Source organism: Ciona robusta, chromosome 2 (assembly GCF_009617815.1).
Source record: "Ciona robusta chromosome 2, ASM961781v2".
NCBI lineage: Eukaryota > Metazoa > Chordata > Ascidiacea > Phlebobranchia > Cionidae > Ciona > Ciona robusta.
This window is the reverse complement of record NC_143236.1, coordinates 376,791-394,988: the sequence shown is the minus strand read 5'-3', so window position 1 is coordinate 394,988 and position 18,198 is coordinate 376,791. Positions and strand designations below refer to the sequence as shown.

The window sequence follows — 18,198 nt, the reverse complement described above, 5'->3', positions numbered from 1 at the left end:
TTAATGTGCAAAAGGTCTTTTATTAAAATTAAATTGTTAGCCGTACATTTAAAAAGCATTAAAAATATACCTCCCTATTCTACACATGTGGTAGAAAGCAGACACGAGGTGTATGATTCAAATGTAAAAACACCAGTTTACACTGACCACTGTTGACTCACCACACGATGATAAAGAGGTTTTTTAAGTTAAAACAAACAGCTTTCTTTATTTAACCATTTCATGCATTAGGTCAACAAAACATTCACCTCGACATAATCTATAACACTTGAAATTGTTCTACTAGTGTCACTATGAGAATTCCTTTCAGAAGGGAAACATAATGTTATTTCAATAAAATTTCTTTTTTTACTAGAAGAGCAATTAAAAGTATTAGATTATGCCTGTTAACAACAGCAGCAAAACAATCTATAACACATGATCATCTGGATGATACAATTCACTTAATAATCGGTACATATACGATGGTGCATTGCCACCGATGTTTGAAATAAATAAAGTAACAAGTTCCGGGGGTACGTAATCAAAAGTAGGAGAGTAGATTTGAACATTAACGAGTTCTTCAGTCCCGCCATCATAATAATCCAACACTTCTTGTGGTGAAGCAAGTCTGGGGAAAAGAATGTGTTATTTGGAGTTAACAAGATTTTTTTGTGTGAAAACAATCTTCCAATTATTAAATATTATACGGATGAGGTTTTATGGCAAAGCACCACAAATCATTCAAGTTAAAGATTATACACAACATGATATTTACCTGTTAAAGGTTGCTTCACTTCCTCCAATATCGGAATAATGAAGAAGGCAAAGTTTAAACATCGCTCCAAGCACGATTAATGGAACGGCATGATGAGAAGCAGCCAACGCCACCATGTGGGCACCATTCACTGCCTTTAAACCACCGTTAGCGAGAACAGAATGTGTTCCAATTATTACCTAATAACATTGAATTGTGCTATACATGATTAATGAAAACATTTAATCATTTTATTCATTTAATAGCAGGATGACAATAAAGGTATATTTAATATTCGTGTAGCCTATAATTTATGCTTTATCATTAGTTATGAAGTTATAAAGCATGCAACTATTTTGATAACTTGTTGCTGCTGAAACTGTGGACGTATGTGTCCTTGGGCTAAACCTTTAACGGCAATTGCTTTAACCCAGTTGTCTCTAATGCATAATGGGTTGTTTATATTATCAGCTGAACAAAAAATATGATCCCTAGAGTAGTTACTGCTAAGGGCATAGGTGCAATTTTTAATAATCTATGTCAATTTTGGGGTGCATCATATTTCGGGGGCCGGCGTGCGTATTGACTATGGCGTCATAGAATTCCTGCAGCCTATACGTATTTCTATCGGATGGGAATTAGCAACATAAACTTAGCGGTGCCTACTTCTTTATATTTACAATATTTTCCTCAACCAAGCAGAATGTTTGTTAGTAAGGGTATTGCTTGGGAACATACACGTCAACGTTGGTAGCAGCATCAATCTATCACCTGTAGCAATTATTTATTTGTGACATGACTTCAATCTATGATTTACCTTATTAACCCGGGACATAATGGCAAAAATTGCAGTATCAGTGATAACAGTTGTTTCAATTCCTTTTGATGCCAATGACTTAGCAAGTTCATGTCCCTGAAAAAAGTTGTATTAGTTTATTTTTACTATAAACTGTAAACAAAACAGAGTTACACAGTATAAAAATTTATCGCTCAATTTACATGGTATAATGGGGATCCCTCCACAACTATTACATGAAACTTTCTTTTCTTTGCAGCTTGTTTAAGAAAGGCTTCAACAGTCCTGGATTTTCCCAATGTCAGAATAACTTCATTAGAATGAATATGTTCAATTGCCTGTTATTTGTAAAGAAAAAGAATAATTAAAAGTTACTTATTAAGGTATGAGACAAGTGACACCATACATGGCACCTTCATACACTTTGTGTACCTGCGTTAGCAACACATTTACTGAGCAACTTTAGGCTGATAGCTCTTTACCAAATCTACAGTTTTACAAGTTTGTGAACATATATTGATATTTATATATATTTTTTTCAAAGATGACTTTGCTTAAAAAATGAGTTTGTTGGATGACTACAGTTAAATGTTCCACCTGTGCTGATATATTATGAATGGAAGCCTCCATTTCATCAATGTATTCGTTCACAGCTTCAATTACGGTCGTTTTTAGTTCTTTCAGTGGTTTTGTGTGATCGTCTCTTTCTATTATAAATATAATATACATAATGTTAGAGATGCCTAGGGTGGCATGTCACTGGGACCCTTGGAACAGCAGTGAGATGTTCAACAACCCAAGTCTAACCCCTAAACCAGATTTTAACCAGCTGTTAAGTATCCATACAAACAGGCACAGCTAAGTATGATGCATGCACTATAATAATAAATGAGGACGGTGTTTGACAACTATTGATGTAGCTGACATTAACCATGTCACTTTAGATTCTGTTGTTGTTGTTTTTTAAAACAGATATCATGACTACCGTTATACTACCAGAATAAAAACGCTATCTGGACAGAGATTAACAAAATTTTTGATATTCCCTTTTAATCGAGACGAGTAAACACATTAAGTTGAAAACAAGATATGCTAATTTTACTGATTTATAAAGAAAAATTATTTGTACAAATTTTTTAATTTGGCAATAAAGTTCTTGACTGGGTTCTCGGATTTCATCAGGAATCCACTTTGTTCGGAGCGGGACAGTAATAAACCTTTATATTTATATTGGAACTAAATTTTATATATTGGAACTAAAACAAGAAGGAAAAATGTACCATTTCCTTCAGCAGTGAGCATCTTATGCAAGGATTCTTTATTCGCTGATTCTTCAGATTCGCCCAATAACCTCACATATTCCTCGCGGATAATTTTCAAGACACGACGAACCATGTTGCCTACCACGTACTCTGAAGGTTGAGCTGTTATCATCTTCTTACCTTCCTATAAAACAGATTAAGTTGATGCTACTAAAAACATCGTTCAAATACAGGGTTGAACAACCTGTGGCCGCCAATAAAAAGTTGTGCAAACCCCAAAACCAGCTGTATATTTTTCACAGAATACATTTGATGACATAATAAATGAATAAAGCAGTTATCTTCAGATATTTATTATATATTTAATAAATTGAGATCAAACTTACTTTTTTAATTGTATTCATGAGCTCTTGTGCATGCGTCCATCTTGTTTGGCTGATCAGCTTTCGTAGATGGTTTATGGTTTTATACGCAAGATCATATGATCCGTTGAATTGCTCTTGTTTTAAATCAAGCAAAAATTGTTCCATTTTCTTTTACGAACCCTTTCCTTCACGAAAGATTGGAAAAGAAAAGCAGAAAATCCATAATTTTTATAGGGGTTTCCCCGCGCATGAATTTCGTCATTTGGGGAGATGTAATTTTTTTACATTACCTTAATAAAATTGCCTGCTTTTTGCATCAATATAAAAAATAATGTGTGTATTAATTATTTTAGAAATTTAATACTATGCTTCAGAAATGTAACACTAAATAGGCAACCAAGTAGTTGCGTAATCTAGTATATATTATATTATATCTGTGAGGAACACTTGTACAGCGCCTCTTGTGAAATTTTGATCGTCGAATTCTTTTCTCTGAAAGCGTTGTAGTAAGGTGCATCGTTCTTTTTGCTAAGGCCTGAAATATCGGCGACGTGCACTTGACGTATTATCCATCCAACGATATTAAAACCTAAAATAAGCTAAAAATGTCGACCTCCGAGCTGGCATGTGTATATGCTTCACTTATTCTCAGCGACGATCAAGTTGATATTACCGTAAGTTGTAAAAACATTTTTATTTGTTGAACTGCACAACGTGGCCAATTCAGTGGTTTAGTGTTGGTTACTTTAAGATTTTGTAGTTTGATGGGTAGTAATAATTTATAAAAAACTTTTTAGGCTGACAGGATCTCGAAACTACTCAGTGCTGCAAATGTTACTGTTGAACCATTTTGGCCAGGTCTTTTTGCCAAGGTAATTGAAATATACTTCATTTTGATTTTTATATAAAGTAGGAACTAGATAATCTAAGTCGAATTCCAAAAAAATTAATTTTACTTGCGCCCAGGAAAGTAAAACAATTTACTTTCAATATTGGTGGTGGTGAAAATGTTTATATAGGCCACACATTTGTTGTAAATATAAGGAGGCGGGAAGGTTAGTTGCACAATCTAGTAAATCGAATGTTAGTTAAAGGTTTTACTGATTAATATTCACAGGTATGCCAATGGTGACTGCTTTTAAATTTTTTCCAATGATTTATAAATGGCAAGTGTCAGCAAATCTATCGGTTAATATTTAGGGGACGTAAGGAACTAACATTTAATCGTAAATAATGGAATTGTGACTTCTGATTGTGCAACCTCATCGAATCAGACAAACTTGAATTTATTGGGTGGCAAAATCGTTTTATTCCTGTAAGAGTCAAGAATGCAATTTTTTAGTACATCAAATATAGTGAAGTGAAATAATAAATAACAAAAGGGTACTAAAAAAAATTCCCTGAGTCCAATAAAATACATTCTATTGCAAACAGGTTTTGTTGAAAAAAAACTGAAGGTTTGGCTTAATTTTTATTCTAAGCACTAAGCGATAAATATTTTTCTGCCGAAACACAGATTATTCAATTAAACGACAAAATAATCTTTTTAGGCGGTTTGCTTATTGTTTTGGTGTAAGACGTTTTTCGTGCTCAACATATTATGAATCCAGTTATTTGTTATATAAAAGTATTCCCCCTAAACGATTAAATTGCAAAAAGGTAAAACTGTAACAATAATTTCTAATTTAGTCAGTCTGTTAAAAAATTTAAGTAGCAGATCGAATGCAAATTAAGCTCCTTTTTGTGTTAAATTGTTATGCTGGACATCAACATCAACTTTATTTCCAGGCTTTGGATGGAGTAGACATCAAGTCACTGATATGTAATGTTGGCAGTGGTAGTGGGGCACCTGCAGGTGGTGCAGCTGCTGCTGAAGAAACCAAGGCAGAAGGTAAAGCGAGGTTATGCTAGTTTAGTGGAGACAATAACAAAATAATCTGTTTTAGTGAAAGAAGAAGAAAAGAAAGAAGAATCTGAGGAGGAATCTGATGATGACATGGGATTCGGATTGTTCGATTAGAATTCTTTAATCTGGGTAATATTTTGCTTTAATCCTGTTTTTACATTTGTTGCAATGATGACAACTTGAAGCGCTTTTGAGATATCAATCACTGATGCTTTCTCTATCCCTCTGAGCAACCACAGTTACATGATTTAGGTATTTAAAATATTAAACTTGATTTTAATCGTTTTTTTTTTCTTGCAGGTGGTGGAAAGCTGCAAACCACCAACGATAAAGTAAATAAAAATGGAAGTATAAATGGGGTTTTTATTTTATATTAAAGTTCGGTAAGAAAAAACTGGTAAGGAAAATGAGAATAAAGAGACACTGAAAGCTTACAATTACAGGGAAAATTTTAATAATGTATATGTATGTTGCAATGACCTGAATATTTAATTGGAAATCAAATCTAATTAGGCAGGTGTAAGAAAGTGGTTATACAGATCTTGGCTAGTTACCACATAAGCAAATTTGGTTGATTGTTTTTTGTATTCATAACAGCAAGGTAGAACTGAAGGCCACTTGGTTGGGAACTGACGGTCAAACTACAAGTTTCGGTGGTTAATATATTTCAGCCAATATTCTGTGCGTGGCTTAACACTGCTACTATCGTGGGCGTGTAGTTGGCCAAACCAAAGTTAGTATTGACCAAGTTAGGAAACAGGTTGTAAAACAATGAGTTTTTTGAACACGTTAGTGGTCATATAGATCCTTTTTCGTCGAACAGTTGTTCTTGGCTTTGTTGAACACGTTAGTGGTCATATAGATCCTTTTTCGTCGAACAGTTGTTCTTGGCTTTGCTGTTGTTGTTGTTGCTCATAGGGTGATTATTTTCCGCACTTATCCTAATTCTCAATTCTAGCATTTTTTCTTTAATCTCTTGATTGAAATCAAATCGTAATATATATTTATAATTTTTAGACTGAATTTTCAGATTTAAAACCGCACGATGAGCGATTAATTAACGATTACTTTCCTCATGCACTTTACATTAGCGGAAACACTGTCTGGCAGTTTGGCGGGAAACGACGGCAAGCGTGTTGTATCTGCACAACGATTCTCGACTGAATCAAACTTAGCATTTAAGTGGAGACGCATTAAATGCACTACTCTTATACCGTATTATCATTAATCGTAATTGAAACATTATTTTTAATTCAACATCATATGATTAATATTAACTTCTAACATTACCTAATTACTGCGTGATTACGGTTTGTCAAAATTCATGAAAACAAACGTTTTAAAGCGACGACAACGTTAACTAGTGTAAGTTTACAATAAACACATGGTACAGGAGTTGTACAAAGCGTATTTACATATATTCTTTACCAATCACTCAATCCTCATACGTTATAAGTTTCATTGGTTATAGTACATGTATAAATACATTCTGCCTACTGCTCTACAGTCACCAATGGCGACTAGAACCCGTTTTGTTGGTTACTTCAGATTTGTTTTTGATCGAGCCCGGTCGACCGTTGTGGAAAAAGAATTAATTAATATAGCAGGGTGGGGGTAGATGGGACACCTTTTCATTTTGTTTTCTCTTTTCATTTGGTAGTAAACAAAGAACATTTTAATGAATGATAAAACCGTATCTTCACGACTTCCACAGACCGTTGTTAATTGTTTAAAACACGATCAGGCTATTTGGATATTATGTGTTAAAAGTGTGCCATTTTCCCCGACTCTACTATCTTATGCTAATTAGCTTAAAACGTGCTCATTCAATAGATCTGTGATCTCTTGTTTTATGTATAGCTTGTATATATCAGTATTTCTCACATAACTAAAAGTAACTTTATGAACCAAAATTAAACTGTACTAAACATTTATGAGACAAAATTAAACTGTAAAAAATATGTAACTAAGCTACAATACTTTATTGATAATTATGGCAGTTTTAATGTAATTCAGCGAACATTTAAAATGAGCATCTTATAGTAGGGTGGGGCAAGATGGAACACTTTGTCAGACGAGACTTTTTTTCTTTTTACGGAACCCCATTTAATGATAATCAGGAAAATAAGGTTACAGAATTATTAGACAGTATTATCACGACTTTATAAAATGCCCGTCAAAGCGGATTACTGTTTTTAATTATTAAAAAATATGTAAAATAGAAACAATATACTTTGAACAGGTGAAAAAATGCGAAATAGTAAGGTGCTATTTTTAATGCTCGCTAAATCATAGTAAAGCCAATGAACTTTTTTAGTTTGCGTGTGCGAACGATTAAACTAGTTTCATAGCTTCATAAAACAACCTTGAATATTTCGTACAGTTTGATTTTGTCTCATAAAACTAGTTTTAGTTTTGTAAAAAACACTGAGATATAAGCATGAAGAAAATAGGCAGGGGTCAATATGACTTTGATTTGAGATAAAAACAACAAAAAAATATCGGTTTAACGTTATATATATGAAGTTTACATGGCAAAGAAACTAGCACAGCAAGTTAAATTCGGTAGGTTAACTACAAGTTGCAGAATACTGCTAATGTAAATAGATTTCAATTTAGAGTCCCATCTTCCCTCACATTGTAGTTTTGTATGTTTTCATTGCCAAACTTTGAAAGATTTGCTTTTAATTTAGTAATTTATACCTGAGCGGTTATTCAACTATAAGATACTGATATGATAAAAAGATAATATTTTAAAAATATATTCGAAATTTGGTCATTTGCACTTGATGATAATTTATGAGAAGTGACTTGTGCCAAAAACAGAGTAGTTATACCCAATTTGTAGCAAAAATAAAAAAAAATTATTAACAGTTATAATCAATTTTCTGTTATTACAAGTTCATATACATTTGTAGGATACAATATTTATCCATTGAAGTTCAAACATTACCCATTGTCGTTCAAACAATACCAATTGTCATGCAATAAAATAATGTGTATAGGTAACATGTTAAAAACTATAGCAGTAGGGCAAGAAAAATAATGTTTAGACTTAATTTTTGAAGCGTACAGTATTATTTCGTGTTATTTACGTATATTCCTATTTAGAAATACACTTAATAATAAAATTTAACAATGATTTTAAACTGTCCCATCTTATCCTGTGTGTTTTCGAATTTGTAAAATTTCACTTGTTGTGCGGATCGCTAAATAACTCCTCGTGTGTTTTATTATAATTTATTAAATTGTTGTCAATTAACAAAAGAATGATAGTACTAATTCGTGGTATTACCCAAAAACCGTCATCTATTTTGACTTTGGAAATGTTTGGCAATATGTGCTTAAGTGTCCTATCTTCCCCCATTAGACCGGCGCAGTGGCGTAGTGGTTAGCGCGCCTGGCTGTAACCATTAGGTAATGGGTTCAAGGCTCGTCGCTGCTACCATTGTGGGCGTATGTGTCCTTGGGCAAGACACTTAACGGCAATTGCTCCAACCCAGTGGTCACTAATGGGTTGTCCAAATTATCAGCCATACATAAAAAAAAAATGAAAAAATCAAAAAAAAATAATCACCCACAAAGTAACATACATGGTAACTCGTAAGCTGGCATGAGGTGTTAAACCCGTGTGATAACGACTGTCGTTTTCCAGCCACGCGAGGATAAAGTAAGTTACATTCATTCATTGTACTATATTAATATTCCATTTTCAGCCATTGTCCCAGGTTTATTCGATTCCCGTCCTCCCCAACCGTAGGCTACTATATGATCACTTACGTGCTCAAAACGAGCGGGTGCCATCAATAAATACAACCAAGAACTCGATAAGAAGGGAAACGATGCTGGTTTGAAATGCGCACAGTGCTGGTGTAAGGTGTTTAGAACCACACGTCTCTCCAAAATAATTAAATAGACTATCTCGCCTTTCATTACAACGTGTGTCAGCTATGTCATTTCTGTTGGTTTAAAAAACTTAAATTTCAACCTATAAACGTCGTTGTGATATTTAGTCCGACGTTCTGCGCTTGTTTTGACCTTCGGCGCAGCGGTGCATGCGCAATAGCGCCCGTCCTTTAACAGCCAACGGTCTCGTGATATATTCGTTCCGATTGATATATTTGTACCGCTATTGCGCATGCGCAGTAAGCTCGGAACAATTACAATACGAGCTCTAATAAATATGCGTAACCGACTAAAAAAGTTCCGGGGAAAAATATTACAAAACATATTTTACCACCAGAACTGTTGGCGTCGCTATGATTTAAACGGCCTAAATGTATCACGTCAACGAAACATAAAAAAGGTTAACGACATTTATAAATGTTCTAGTACCATGAACATCACTTAAAACGAGTAAAAACTCATGGAATGATATCACTATATGGTAACCGAGGTTTTTAAGTCGGCCGATATAAATCCTGTGCGTCACATATTACGGAAACTAGACGGTCAAAATCTACTGATCAACTTTTAGTCAAGCAACTAAAAAATATAATTTATGCGGCAAGTAGTGGAATTGAAAATATTTTTTGAAAAATGTGCCCTACGTGCACATCTGTTTACAAATTTAACGCTTGATGCGCCTATGAGCATGTTATGTTGGTTTCGATAAGGGCTGGGTTTTCTGTAGCATGTAGAAATGCCTTGGTATGGTTGTGTTGTATTTATTGAATTCCAACGGTCTGTAATTAATAACATACGTTGGATATGCTATTTATGTCGGTGCAAGCTTTATTTTTAACGTTTGTCGCAAGTTTAATTTACTTAATAACTTATAGCTAGTTGCATGTAGTAATTGTACCATTCCAATTTATTGCTAAACCACAAAAGTTTACTGCAAAGTAATTTTGCCTTAACTGATGTTTATATGATGATATAGTTGTAAGTAAGAATTACATACATATGTACGGCTACAGCGGAGTCAAAATTCCAAAAACTTGTGAAGAATCCTTTGGTACATTGCTAATTAGTCATTAGGCCTGTGTAATGTGTAGAGATTGATACTTGGGGGTTAATCGTAAGGGTTATGGTTTATTTACTTAGTGGTTATGTTTAAAGGCAGATAACCCAAGAAAAGGTTTCTTTACTAGCACCAAATTTGTTAATAAATAAAGCGTTTTATTCTTTTTTTAGGAATTTTCAGCCGGTTGCCATGGGTTTTGCATTAGGTGTTTTGTATTATTTGTAATTGGCGGTTGGTGGTGTCTGTTTCTGTTCAAAAATGATGTGATCATCGCTGTTAATATAATATCTTGCAAGTAATGTTAAAAGTGAAATTGTGTTGTTCTTCCTGTTAATATAAAATGAAGTCAATTAATTAGCTTTACGCAGAGATATCGTTGTGCATACTCTTAAAACTTTTGTTGATGGAATTGACAAAAAAAAGTTTATGTTTCATCATCAAATGTTCACTCTTACTAGAGAGTACAACGGGTTGATGTTCTAGTGGTTATCACTGGTTATATTAGCAACTGTTTATTCAGTATTAAGTCTTGATAAGTTGTTGTACTTGCATTTTTAGTAATTAAATCTTAAAAGTTTAACTGTATAATAGTTTTTGGAAAAATGATAAAAAACTGCCTATCTGAAAACTTCTGAATTCTGATGATTTATCATTTTACTATCAGCATATGTTTTTATCTGGTGTTTGTTTTAATGATTGCTCCATGGGTTTATAAACAGTTCAATATGTCATATATATGACTATATGTGTGTGCAGTGGCGCAGCCAGAAAAAAATAAGGGAGGGGGGAGGGGTTTTAAGCAAAAATGTCAAAACTTGTTTTTTAATTAATTTTTTGGGGGGTTTAAAAGAGGGTGGGGTCGCGACACCCTATATCTCCCCTGGCTGCGCCACTGTGTGTGTATGTTTGTTTTAATACAATAACTTTAAAATCTTTTAAAATTTTTACAATTCGATGAAAACTGACATTGCTTTTAGTAAAAAATGTAGATATGATGTTATCAGAATCTGCAAATGTAACAACTGTATATTTTTGTTGCCATGCTTTAAGAAGAATAAAAATTCATGTTTAATAAACCTATATTTTTATCGGTAAAGATCAATATCACCTGCACTATGTGTATATGTTGTATAAATTCATGAACTATCCCGGCGCCGTTGAAAAGTGATTAGCGTGCCTGGCATTAACCCATCTAGAGGTAATGTTAAAGGCCTGTCGCTGTTATCATTCTGGGCAAGACACTTAACCGCAATTTCTCCAACACTCAAATTATCAGCCATACATAAAAAATAAAAAATCCAGAAAAAATAATCACTTTCAAACTAACTTGTAAGCTGGCACGATGAATGAGGTGTATGAAACAGAACACCGCGTTATAATGACTGTTGCTTTCCGACTATGTGAAGATAAAGCAAGTTATATCAATTCATTCAAACAAAATGAAAAGGTGTAGTCATGTAGATGAGTTGTGGTTAATCTTTATTATGAACATATCTATTTAAAGCTATTTACACATTTATATATGTGTCCTTTAGTCCTTATAACAGGCTAAATTTTTCTTTCAGACTTTTTCGGAAATGTACAGCAGTAATATTGAAGCAAAATTAGGAAATTCGTTGTGTTGCTGCTCGTAATTGGACAATATCCCTGATCCTATTCCTGCACTTAACTATATTGACTACGTAACTAGTGACGAAACAGGAAATCAAATTGAGGTAGCAAATGTGTTCACCTGCAACTATTCATCTGCTTAACCATTGATTGCATGGTTAACCAATGAAAATATTTTAGAGGGAAATCTGCGATGTACACTTGTGTGGAAAGTGTTAGATATATAAATATAAGAAGGGAGTGTTTATTATAGTCGCAATGTTGGAATCATTAAAGTTTATTAAAAATATTGTAACGGAAACTTTGGAAGCTGCATTCAATAGCCTGTCTAAAATTTCATACATGCTGTGATCAGTGTGATGCATAAAAGAGAGCATATTAATAATAAAATTAACTCTTTAACGTCAAATTCGGTTTGAAGATTTTTTGTTCCATATTTTTTTTAGTGCAAATTGGCTAAAAACAAAAATAAATTGCCAACTCCATTCTGCTGAATATGCTGTGACTTTATTTTTACCAAGATTGTATTTTACAGCTTTGAATAAAAACTTTCAACTGTGTGCCAAAGAATGGCAGCAGCAGAACAAACAGCATATAGACTTGTAGTAGTTGGTGGGGGTGGTGTTGGGAAGAGTGCGTTGACTATACAATTTATTCAGGTACGCTATGTTTATTATGCAATTGGCCATACACTATTGCTCAACTTATTATTTTTACATTAGCATATAAGCGGTTTCCTTGTTTCATTAAATCGGAGTGTTAACCTTATGAAAGCTCAACCACTAATGGTTTTTAATTTTCATAGCTATATATGCTTAACGCTAATGCATGTACTATTCTTTTTTGCAGTCATATTTTGTGACCGATTATGATCCCACAATAGAAGATTCGTATCGAAAACAGTGCGTCATAGATGGCAGAGTGGGAAACCTTGACAGTAAGTGATTTTAGGTTTAAAAAAAATGTTTTCTTTATATGTATATATATATTATTGGTTTAACAATACTGTTTGCCACACCAATCATCTTTTAACTGACATTCAAACCTATTTGGTTATTCCGCTAAGTAGATATATATCATATATGTGTAACAAAACAAGTAAGTGGCCACATTTACATATATAGACGAACATTTTTGTTTTTATGGTTTAAGTAGAGTTAGGTTGTACCGATACACAACTTGTGACCATGATGTCATTATTTGTACCTTAGTTAATTGGAATTCATGCAATTACTTTTATGTGCATTTGTTTTCTTGTAAAATTGTTTAATGTTGTGATTGTGATTTGCTTGCCACCACTCGCTTATTACACCATTGGTCATGTATTAAAAGCAGACAGGAAATCTTGGCCTATTTATCTTTCCTATACTGGCATATCAGACTGCTTTACATTTACGTCAGCATTAGGTGCAGTAAAAGTTTAGCCTTTAAGTCAGCTACAACATACTTGTCATGCTAATTCATATTCACATTGCAACTGATGTATATACAAGCTATACGACCCACACTGATATATCAGTGACTCATACAATGATGAAACAAGTCATAATGTAATTATGTTTTGTGATACTGTTAACTACCTGCTATAATTGATTAAAACCAAAAACATTCTTGCAGTACTTTACATTTGTGTCTATTTCTGTTTTAATATTAAACCACCCGCGTTAATGAGGCTTCATTATGTCCTTTAAGCATTTGTTTGTTGGATTTTTGTGTGATACTAGCAAATTTCATTTCTTATGATATAATAACCTATAAGCTTGCTCTAATATATTGCTGCCTTCCAGTTCTAGATACTGCTGGTCAAGAAGAGTTCAGTGCAATGAGGGAACAATACATGAGATCTGGAGAAGGATTCCTGTTAGTATTTTCAGTTGCGGATAAATTAAGGTAACAATATTGTAATGGAATGTATCTGAAGTAGTACATATTCACAATCATATATGAAGCATAAACTTGTATAGTCCAGAAAAAAAAACGAAATATGAAAATTATAAAGAAATAAAAATTACCGCTGTGAACTTTTATTCACTGTCAATGTTTACAAGTTACAATATTATGAATGTTGCTCTCAACTTCTCAGATGGTTTATAAGCAATGTAGTTACTCATATTTATTATGTTACTAACTACCGTTTTCTATTATCTGAATATTTTGCTTTTTATCCATCTTCAAATGATGTTTCGTGGTTATTTACTGTAAGATGTATTCCACAAAGAATTTTTAAAACATTTAAAGGAATACAAGCCTAGTTTAACAGCAGTTGTTCGAACCCAGTGTTTACTTATGTGTAAAAAAAACAAACACCCACAAAGTTGCATTCGTGGTAACTGGTAAGCATACAAGAGGTGTATGAAACAGAATATATCAAGTTGCGTGTGTTCGTTTATTCAATTTGAGGTTATCAAATACCGTACATTGTGTTACCAGTGTACCTACCTAATTAGCAGGTTACCACCTTTTTTTCTATACTATCTAATTACCTGAATTACCCCTTTTTTTAAGGCATGCATACCCATGTTGGACACCATGAAATATAACTAGGAGTTATGTAATTAGTGGTATATAACAAAGAATATTGTTTTACTTTTACAGTTTTAATGAAATCCACAATTTCCATCGGCAAATTTTAAGGGTGAAAGACCGAGATGAATTTCCAATGATTTTAGTTGGAAATAAATGTGATTTGGAAACTCCACCAAGATGTGTAAGTTTGATTTTTCTTATTTTCAGCTTAGTATATGCATATTATTCTTATATATATATATATATATATACATATGTATATATTGAGCATTTACCATGGTAACTGAATACATAAAATAAAGCTATGGTAGAATTGTTTTTAATGTTGATTCTAAAATTTCAGGTAACAACAAGTGAAGCCAAGGCGATGGCAAAAGAGTTTGGAGTGCCTTATATTGAAACAAGTGCTATGTTAAAAATAAATGTTGATCAGGCATTTTATGATCTAGTTCGAAGCATAAGGTTTGTTGCTCCTTCTTTTCTTGTGTTTAAACAAGTGTTTGGTTGGTAATTATTTCTTATTATAGAGAATTCCAAAAGTATCCAGAACCTCAAAACACGGAAGGCACTCCTGACAAGAAGAGGTGTTGCACTGTGTTGTAACATTTGTCATAAAGTGGTTTGTCATGAACGATTATTCGATGACCAGATTATGGTCCACACAGAGGATAAACGCTATAGTGTAGCACTGTGCTAAGACAGTCTCGAAACCAATAAGGAGCAAGTGCTGACATATTTTTATCGCAGATAGCTCCATAATCAATTGAATTTTTAAGACTCCTATTTCACCTCGAAATCAAGTGAATCATTCGAAATCGGCCATTAATCAATCGATTATTATTCTTATTATTATAAGTGACGCAGTCCACTTCTATAACTCGCTGTATTTTATTCCACTATTCCATTTTAGAGACACGCGTCTTCTTAAGTTATTATTTTAGTCTGGCAAACAATAATGCTGTGTACGCACAGACCTTTTCCTTCCGTATTAACAAACATGTAAACGTGCACTGGCTTACCACGAGTAGCAACTATTGTGATGTCACTTACGTGCATCCCACGTTGTTTCCGGGTGAGCAAATCAAAGGTAAACCGATTTTAGCCACAGGCACGATGGCCACATTTCAATTCCATCCAAACTACGTCAAAAAATCGGTCATTACTGAGATCGATCCCCGCGGACTACCTCTGTGTCGGCGTGCTCTTTGTTACGTCACTGAGCGCGTCTCCCACCGGTACACACGTTAACAATCAACAGAAGCGAGTCTCAGTTGATATCCCACGCTAACCTTCTAAACATTCCAAAGTCCGCAGCATTTTCCACCCGAAACGTTTTTCCATGAACCAAGTGTCTCATAATTTACCTGACAAAATTTTATTTCGTAAATTATATTTTCCTCAAGCTAACTTCACACATAGTTGATTGAATGCGGAAGTTTTATTGCGCTCGTATTCCTTGTGTGTAAGCAATGCAAGGTTCACATTTTCATTGAATTTTTAATCAATATGTTTTCAACAAAACCCGACATTTCGTGCAACAGCCACCTGTATCGGTTAAAACGCTCCTTTATGTTTGCATGCTGAGAAATCTCAATGTTTAAACTGCACATTCTGCGACAGTTAGAAAATGACACTAATCGGTATGCGTCATAATCACCTGCATTATGACTTATGATCATCAATCTAACATACGGGTTGTATCAGCGTGTGACGATTAGTAGGCCTTTGTCGTTTTTCTAACTTTGTGGCCACTAGTGCCAGTGCATTTCGTGCTTTATCGCTTTGGTTTATAATTGTTTGCTGATTTTCATCATGTATCAAATGTAATCAGAAATGTTCCATGTGGGGCTCCCGCTGTTACACCCTTTCAATAACTGAAGTTGCTGATATCTATGTTTTATATATGTCGCAAGTATTTCGACACGAGGCAGCCTATAATACGTTCTTTGTTGACTTGTTCTTTATTAAAACGATGCGAATATGTAATGTGAAATCAGTCTAACCAAACCGTTTTACCCCTTCAGCCATTAATATAAGCAATTGCTTGCTGGATGTCATGTTGTTAGTACATAAGCACTCTTATATCATACCGTGATTAGCTATCTTATTTGTTAAGCTACCCGTTTTAACCAACAATTTTGAAATGACGAATAATAATATCTTGTGTTTTTGCGTGCTCGAGTTAGGAAGAACTAACATGTGCCACCAATCCAGTAAACAGTTCAGTATGGTAGGGTGGGGGAAGATGGGACACTTTGCTAGACAAGACTTTTTTAAATTTTGTTTTTACGAACCCCAATTTCCTGTTAATCAGAAAACTAATCCAATCAAATTATTCGACGGTATTATCCCGACTTTATAAAGTTTACATAGCTTTATAGCTTCATAAAAAACTTAAATATTTCGTACAAATTGATTTTGTCTAATAAAACTAGTTTTAGTTTTGTGAAAAAGAAAGAGTTATAAACATGAGGAAATAAGCAGGTGTCAATATGGCTTTAATTTGGTATAAAAACAAAATATCGTTTTAAAGTTACATAGCAAGGAAAAAACTAGCAAAGCCGATTAACTTCGGTAGGTTTAACTAAAAGCTGCAGAAAAATGTTAATGCAAATATATTTTAATTTGGAGTCCCATCTTCCCCCACATTGTAGTTTTGTATGTTTTCATTGCCAAACTTTGAAAGGTTTGCTTTTAGTTCAATAATTTATACCTCAGGGTTTATTAAACTATAGTACAATGGGGAAAGATGGGACACTTAAGCACATATTGCCAAATATTTCCAAAATCAAAATAGATGACGGAGTGAAATTTTACAAATTTGAAAACACACAGGATAAGATGGGACAGTTTAAAATCATTGTTAATTTTGATTATTAAGTGTATTTATAAATAAGAATAGACGTAAATAACCCGAAATAATACTGTACGCTTTGAAAATTAGGTCTAAACCTACTGCTATTGTTTTTAACATGTTACCTATACATTATATTACTGCATCACAACTGGTATTGTTTAAACGACAATGGGTAATGTTCGAACATCAATGGATAAATATTGTATCCTACAAATGTATATGAACATGTAATAACAGAAAATTGATAATAACTATTGATAAAGTTTTATTTTTGCTACAAATTGGGTATTACTACTCTGTTTTTGGCACAAGCTACTTCTTATAAATTTCACCAAGTGCAAATGACCAAATTTCGAATATATTTTTAAAATATTATCTTTTTATTATATCAGTATCTTATAGTTAAATAGCCCTTAAGGTATAAATTACTAAATTAAAAGCAAATCTTTCAAAGTTTTGCAATGAAAACATACAAAACTACAATGTGGGGAAAGATGGGACTCTAAATTGTAATATATTTACATTAGCAGTATTCTGCAACTTGAGTTATAACCTACCGAGTTTAACAGGCTGTGCTAGTTTCTTTGCCATGTAAACTTCATATATATAACGTTAAACCGATATTTTTTTGTTGTTTTTATCTCAAATTAAAGTCATATTGACCCCTGCCTATTTTCTTCATGCTTATATCTCAGTGTTTTTTTTACAAAACTGAAACTAGTTTTATGAGACAAAATAAAATTGTACGAAAAATTCAAGGTTGTTTTATGAAGCTATGAAACTAGTTTAATCGTTCGCACACGCAAACTAAAAAAATTCATTGGCTTTACTATGATTTAGCAAGCATTAAAAATAGCACCTTACTATTTCGCACTTTTTTACCGGTTCAAAGTATACCGTTTCTATTTTACATATTTTTTTAGTATTTAAAAACAGTCAGCTTTGACGGACGTTTTATAAAGTCGTGATAACACTGTCCAATAATTCTGTAACCTTATTTTCCTGATTATCATTAAATGTGAGTCCGTAAAAAGAAAATTAAAAAAAGTCTCGTCTGACAAAGTGTTGCATCTTCCCCCACCCTATACTATATATTATGACGACTTTACAAAACGCCCGTCAAAGCTGATTACTGTTTTTAAATATTAAAAAAAATGTAAATTAGAAACCGTA

The 18,198-nt window shown here is 33.3% G+C and overlaps 3 protein-coding genes across 4 annotated transcripts; 2 read left to right on the top strand and 1 right to left on the bottom strand.

The window, feature by feature from the left end:
- Positions 1–179: 179 nt before the first annotated feature.
- Positions 180–3,381, bottom strand: LOC149739459 (translation initiation factor eIF2B subunit beta-like). The gene is made up of 7 exons (XM_089873157.1): positions 3,181–3,381; positions 2,813–2,978; positions 2,130–2,239; positions 1,736–1,870; positions 1,554–1,649; positions 758–936; positions 180–610 (listed from the first exon to the last, which is right to left on the bottom strand). The coding sequence occupies exons 1-7, from the start codon at positions 3,322–3,324 to the stop codon at positions 409–411; spliced, it is 1,032 nt and encodes a 343-aa protein (XP_089729283.1). The 5' UTR covers positions 3,325–3,381; the 3' UTR covers positions 180–408.
- A 232-nt stretch (positions 3,382–3,613) lies between these two features.
- Positions 3,614–5,420, top strand: LOC149739458 (large ribosomal subunit protein P1-like). The gene is made up of 5 exons (XM_089873160.1): positions 3,614–3,833; positions 3,957–4,031; positions 4,948–5,050; positions 5,106–5,194; positions 5,366–5,420. Exons 1-4 carry the CDS (start codon positions 3,765–3,767, stop codon positions 5,177–5,179), a joined length of 321 nt encoding a protein of 106 aa, XP_089729286.1. The 5' UTR covers positions 3,614–3,764; the 3' UTR covers positions 5,180–5,194; positions 5,366–5,420.
- A 4,296-nt stretch (positions 5,421–9,716) lies between these two features.
- LOC149739457 (ras-related protein R-Ras2-like) lies at positions 9,717–16,325 on the top strand. 2 transcript variants are annotated; one of them, XM_089873158.1, is made up of 8 exons: positions 9,717–10,326; positions 11,597–11,746; positions 12,178–12,301; positions 12,492–12,579; positions 13,430–13,532; positions 14,238–14,349; positions 14,512–14,630; positions 14,696–16,325. In XM_089873158.1, the coding sequence occupies exons 3-8, from the start codon at positions 12,212–12,214 to the stop codon at positions 14,769–14,771; spliced, it is 588 nt and encodes a 195-aa protein (XP_089729284.1). In that variant the 5' UTR covers positions 9,717–10,326; positions 11,597–11,746; positions 12,178–12,211; the 3' UTR covers positions 14,772–16,325. The 2 variants fall into 2 exon arrangements, with proteins under 2 accessions (XP_089729284.1, XP_089729285.1); XM_089873159.1 differs by lacking the exon at positions 9,717–10,326 and adding an exon at positions 10,928–11,229.
- The last annotated feature ends 1,873 nt before the right edge of the window (positions 16,326–18,198 follow it).

Bases quoted from the DNA above. Each gene is read 5' to 3' on its own strand.
- LOC149739459 (XM_089873157.1), bottom strand. From the start codon at position 3,324: ATGGAACAATTTTTGCTTGATTTAAAACAAGAGCAATTCAACGGATCA. The intron at 937-1,553 runs GTAAATCATAGA...CAATGTTATTAG, and splicing joins TTATGTCCCGGGTTAATAAG to GTAATAATTGGAACACATTC. The intron at 611-757 runs GTAAATATCATG...TCTTTTCCCCAG, and splicing joins AGTGAAGCAACCTTTAACAG to ACTTGCTTCACCACAAGAAG.
- LOC149739458 (XM_089873160.1), top strand. From the start codon at position 3,765: ATGTCGACCTCCGAGCTGGCATGTGTATATGCTTCACTTATTCTCAGC. The intron at 3,834-3,956 runs GTAAGTTGTAAA...AAAACTTTTTAG, and splicing joins ACGATCAAGTTGATATTACC to GCTGACAGGATCTCGAAACT. The intron at 4,032-4,947 runs GTAATTGAAATA...CTTTATTTCCAG, and splicing joins GGCCAGGTCTTTTTGCCAAG to GCTTTGGATGGAGTAGACAT.
- LOC149739457 (XM_089873158.1), top strand. From the start codon at position 12,212: ATGGCAGCAGCAGAACAAACAGCATATAGACTTGTAGTAGTTGGTGGG. The intron at 12,302-12,491 runs GTACGCTATGTT...TCTTTTTTGCAG, and splicing joins TGACTATACAATTTATTCAG to TCATATTTTGTGACCGATTA. The intron at 14,631-14,695 runs GTTTGTTGCTCC...TTCTTATTATAG, and splicing joins GATCTAGTTCGAAGCATAAG to AGAATTCCAAAAGTATCCAG.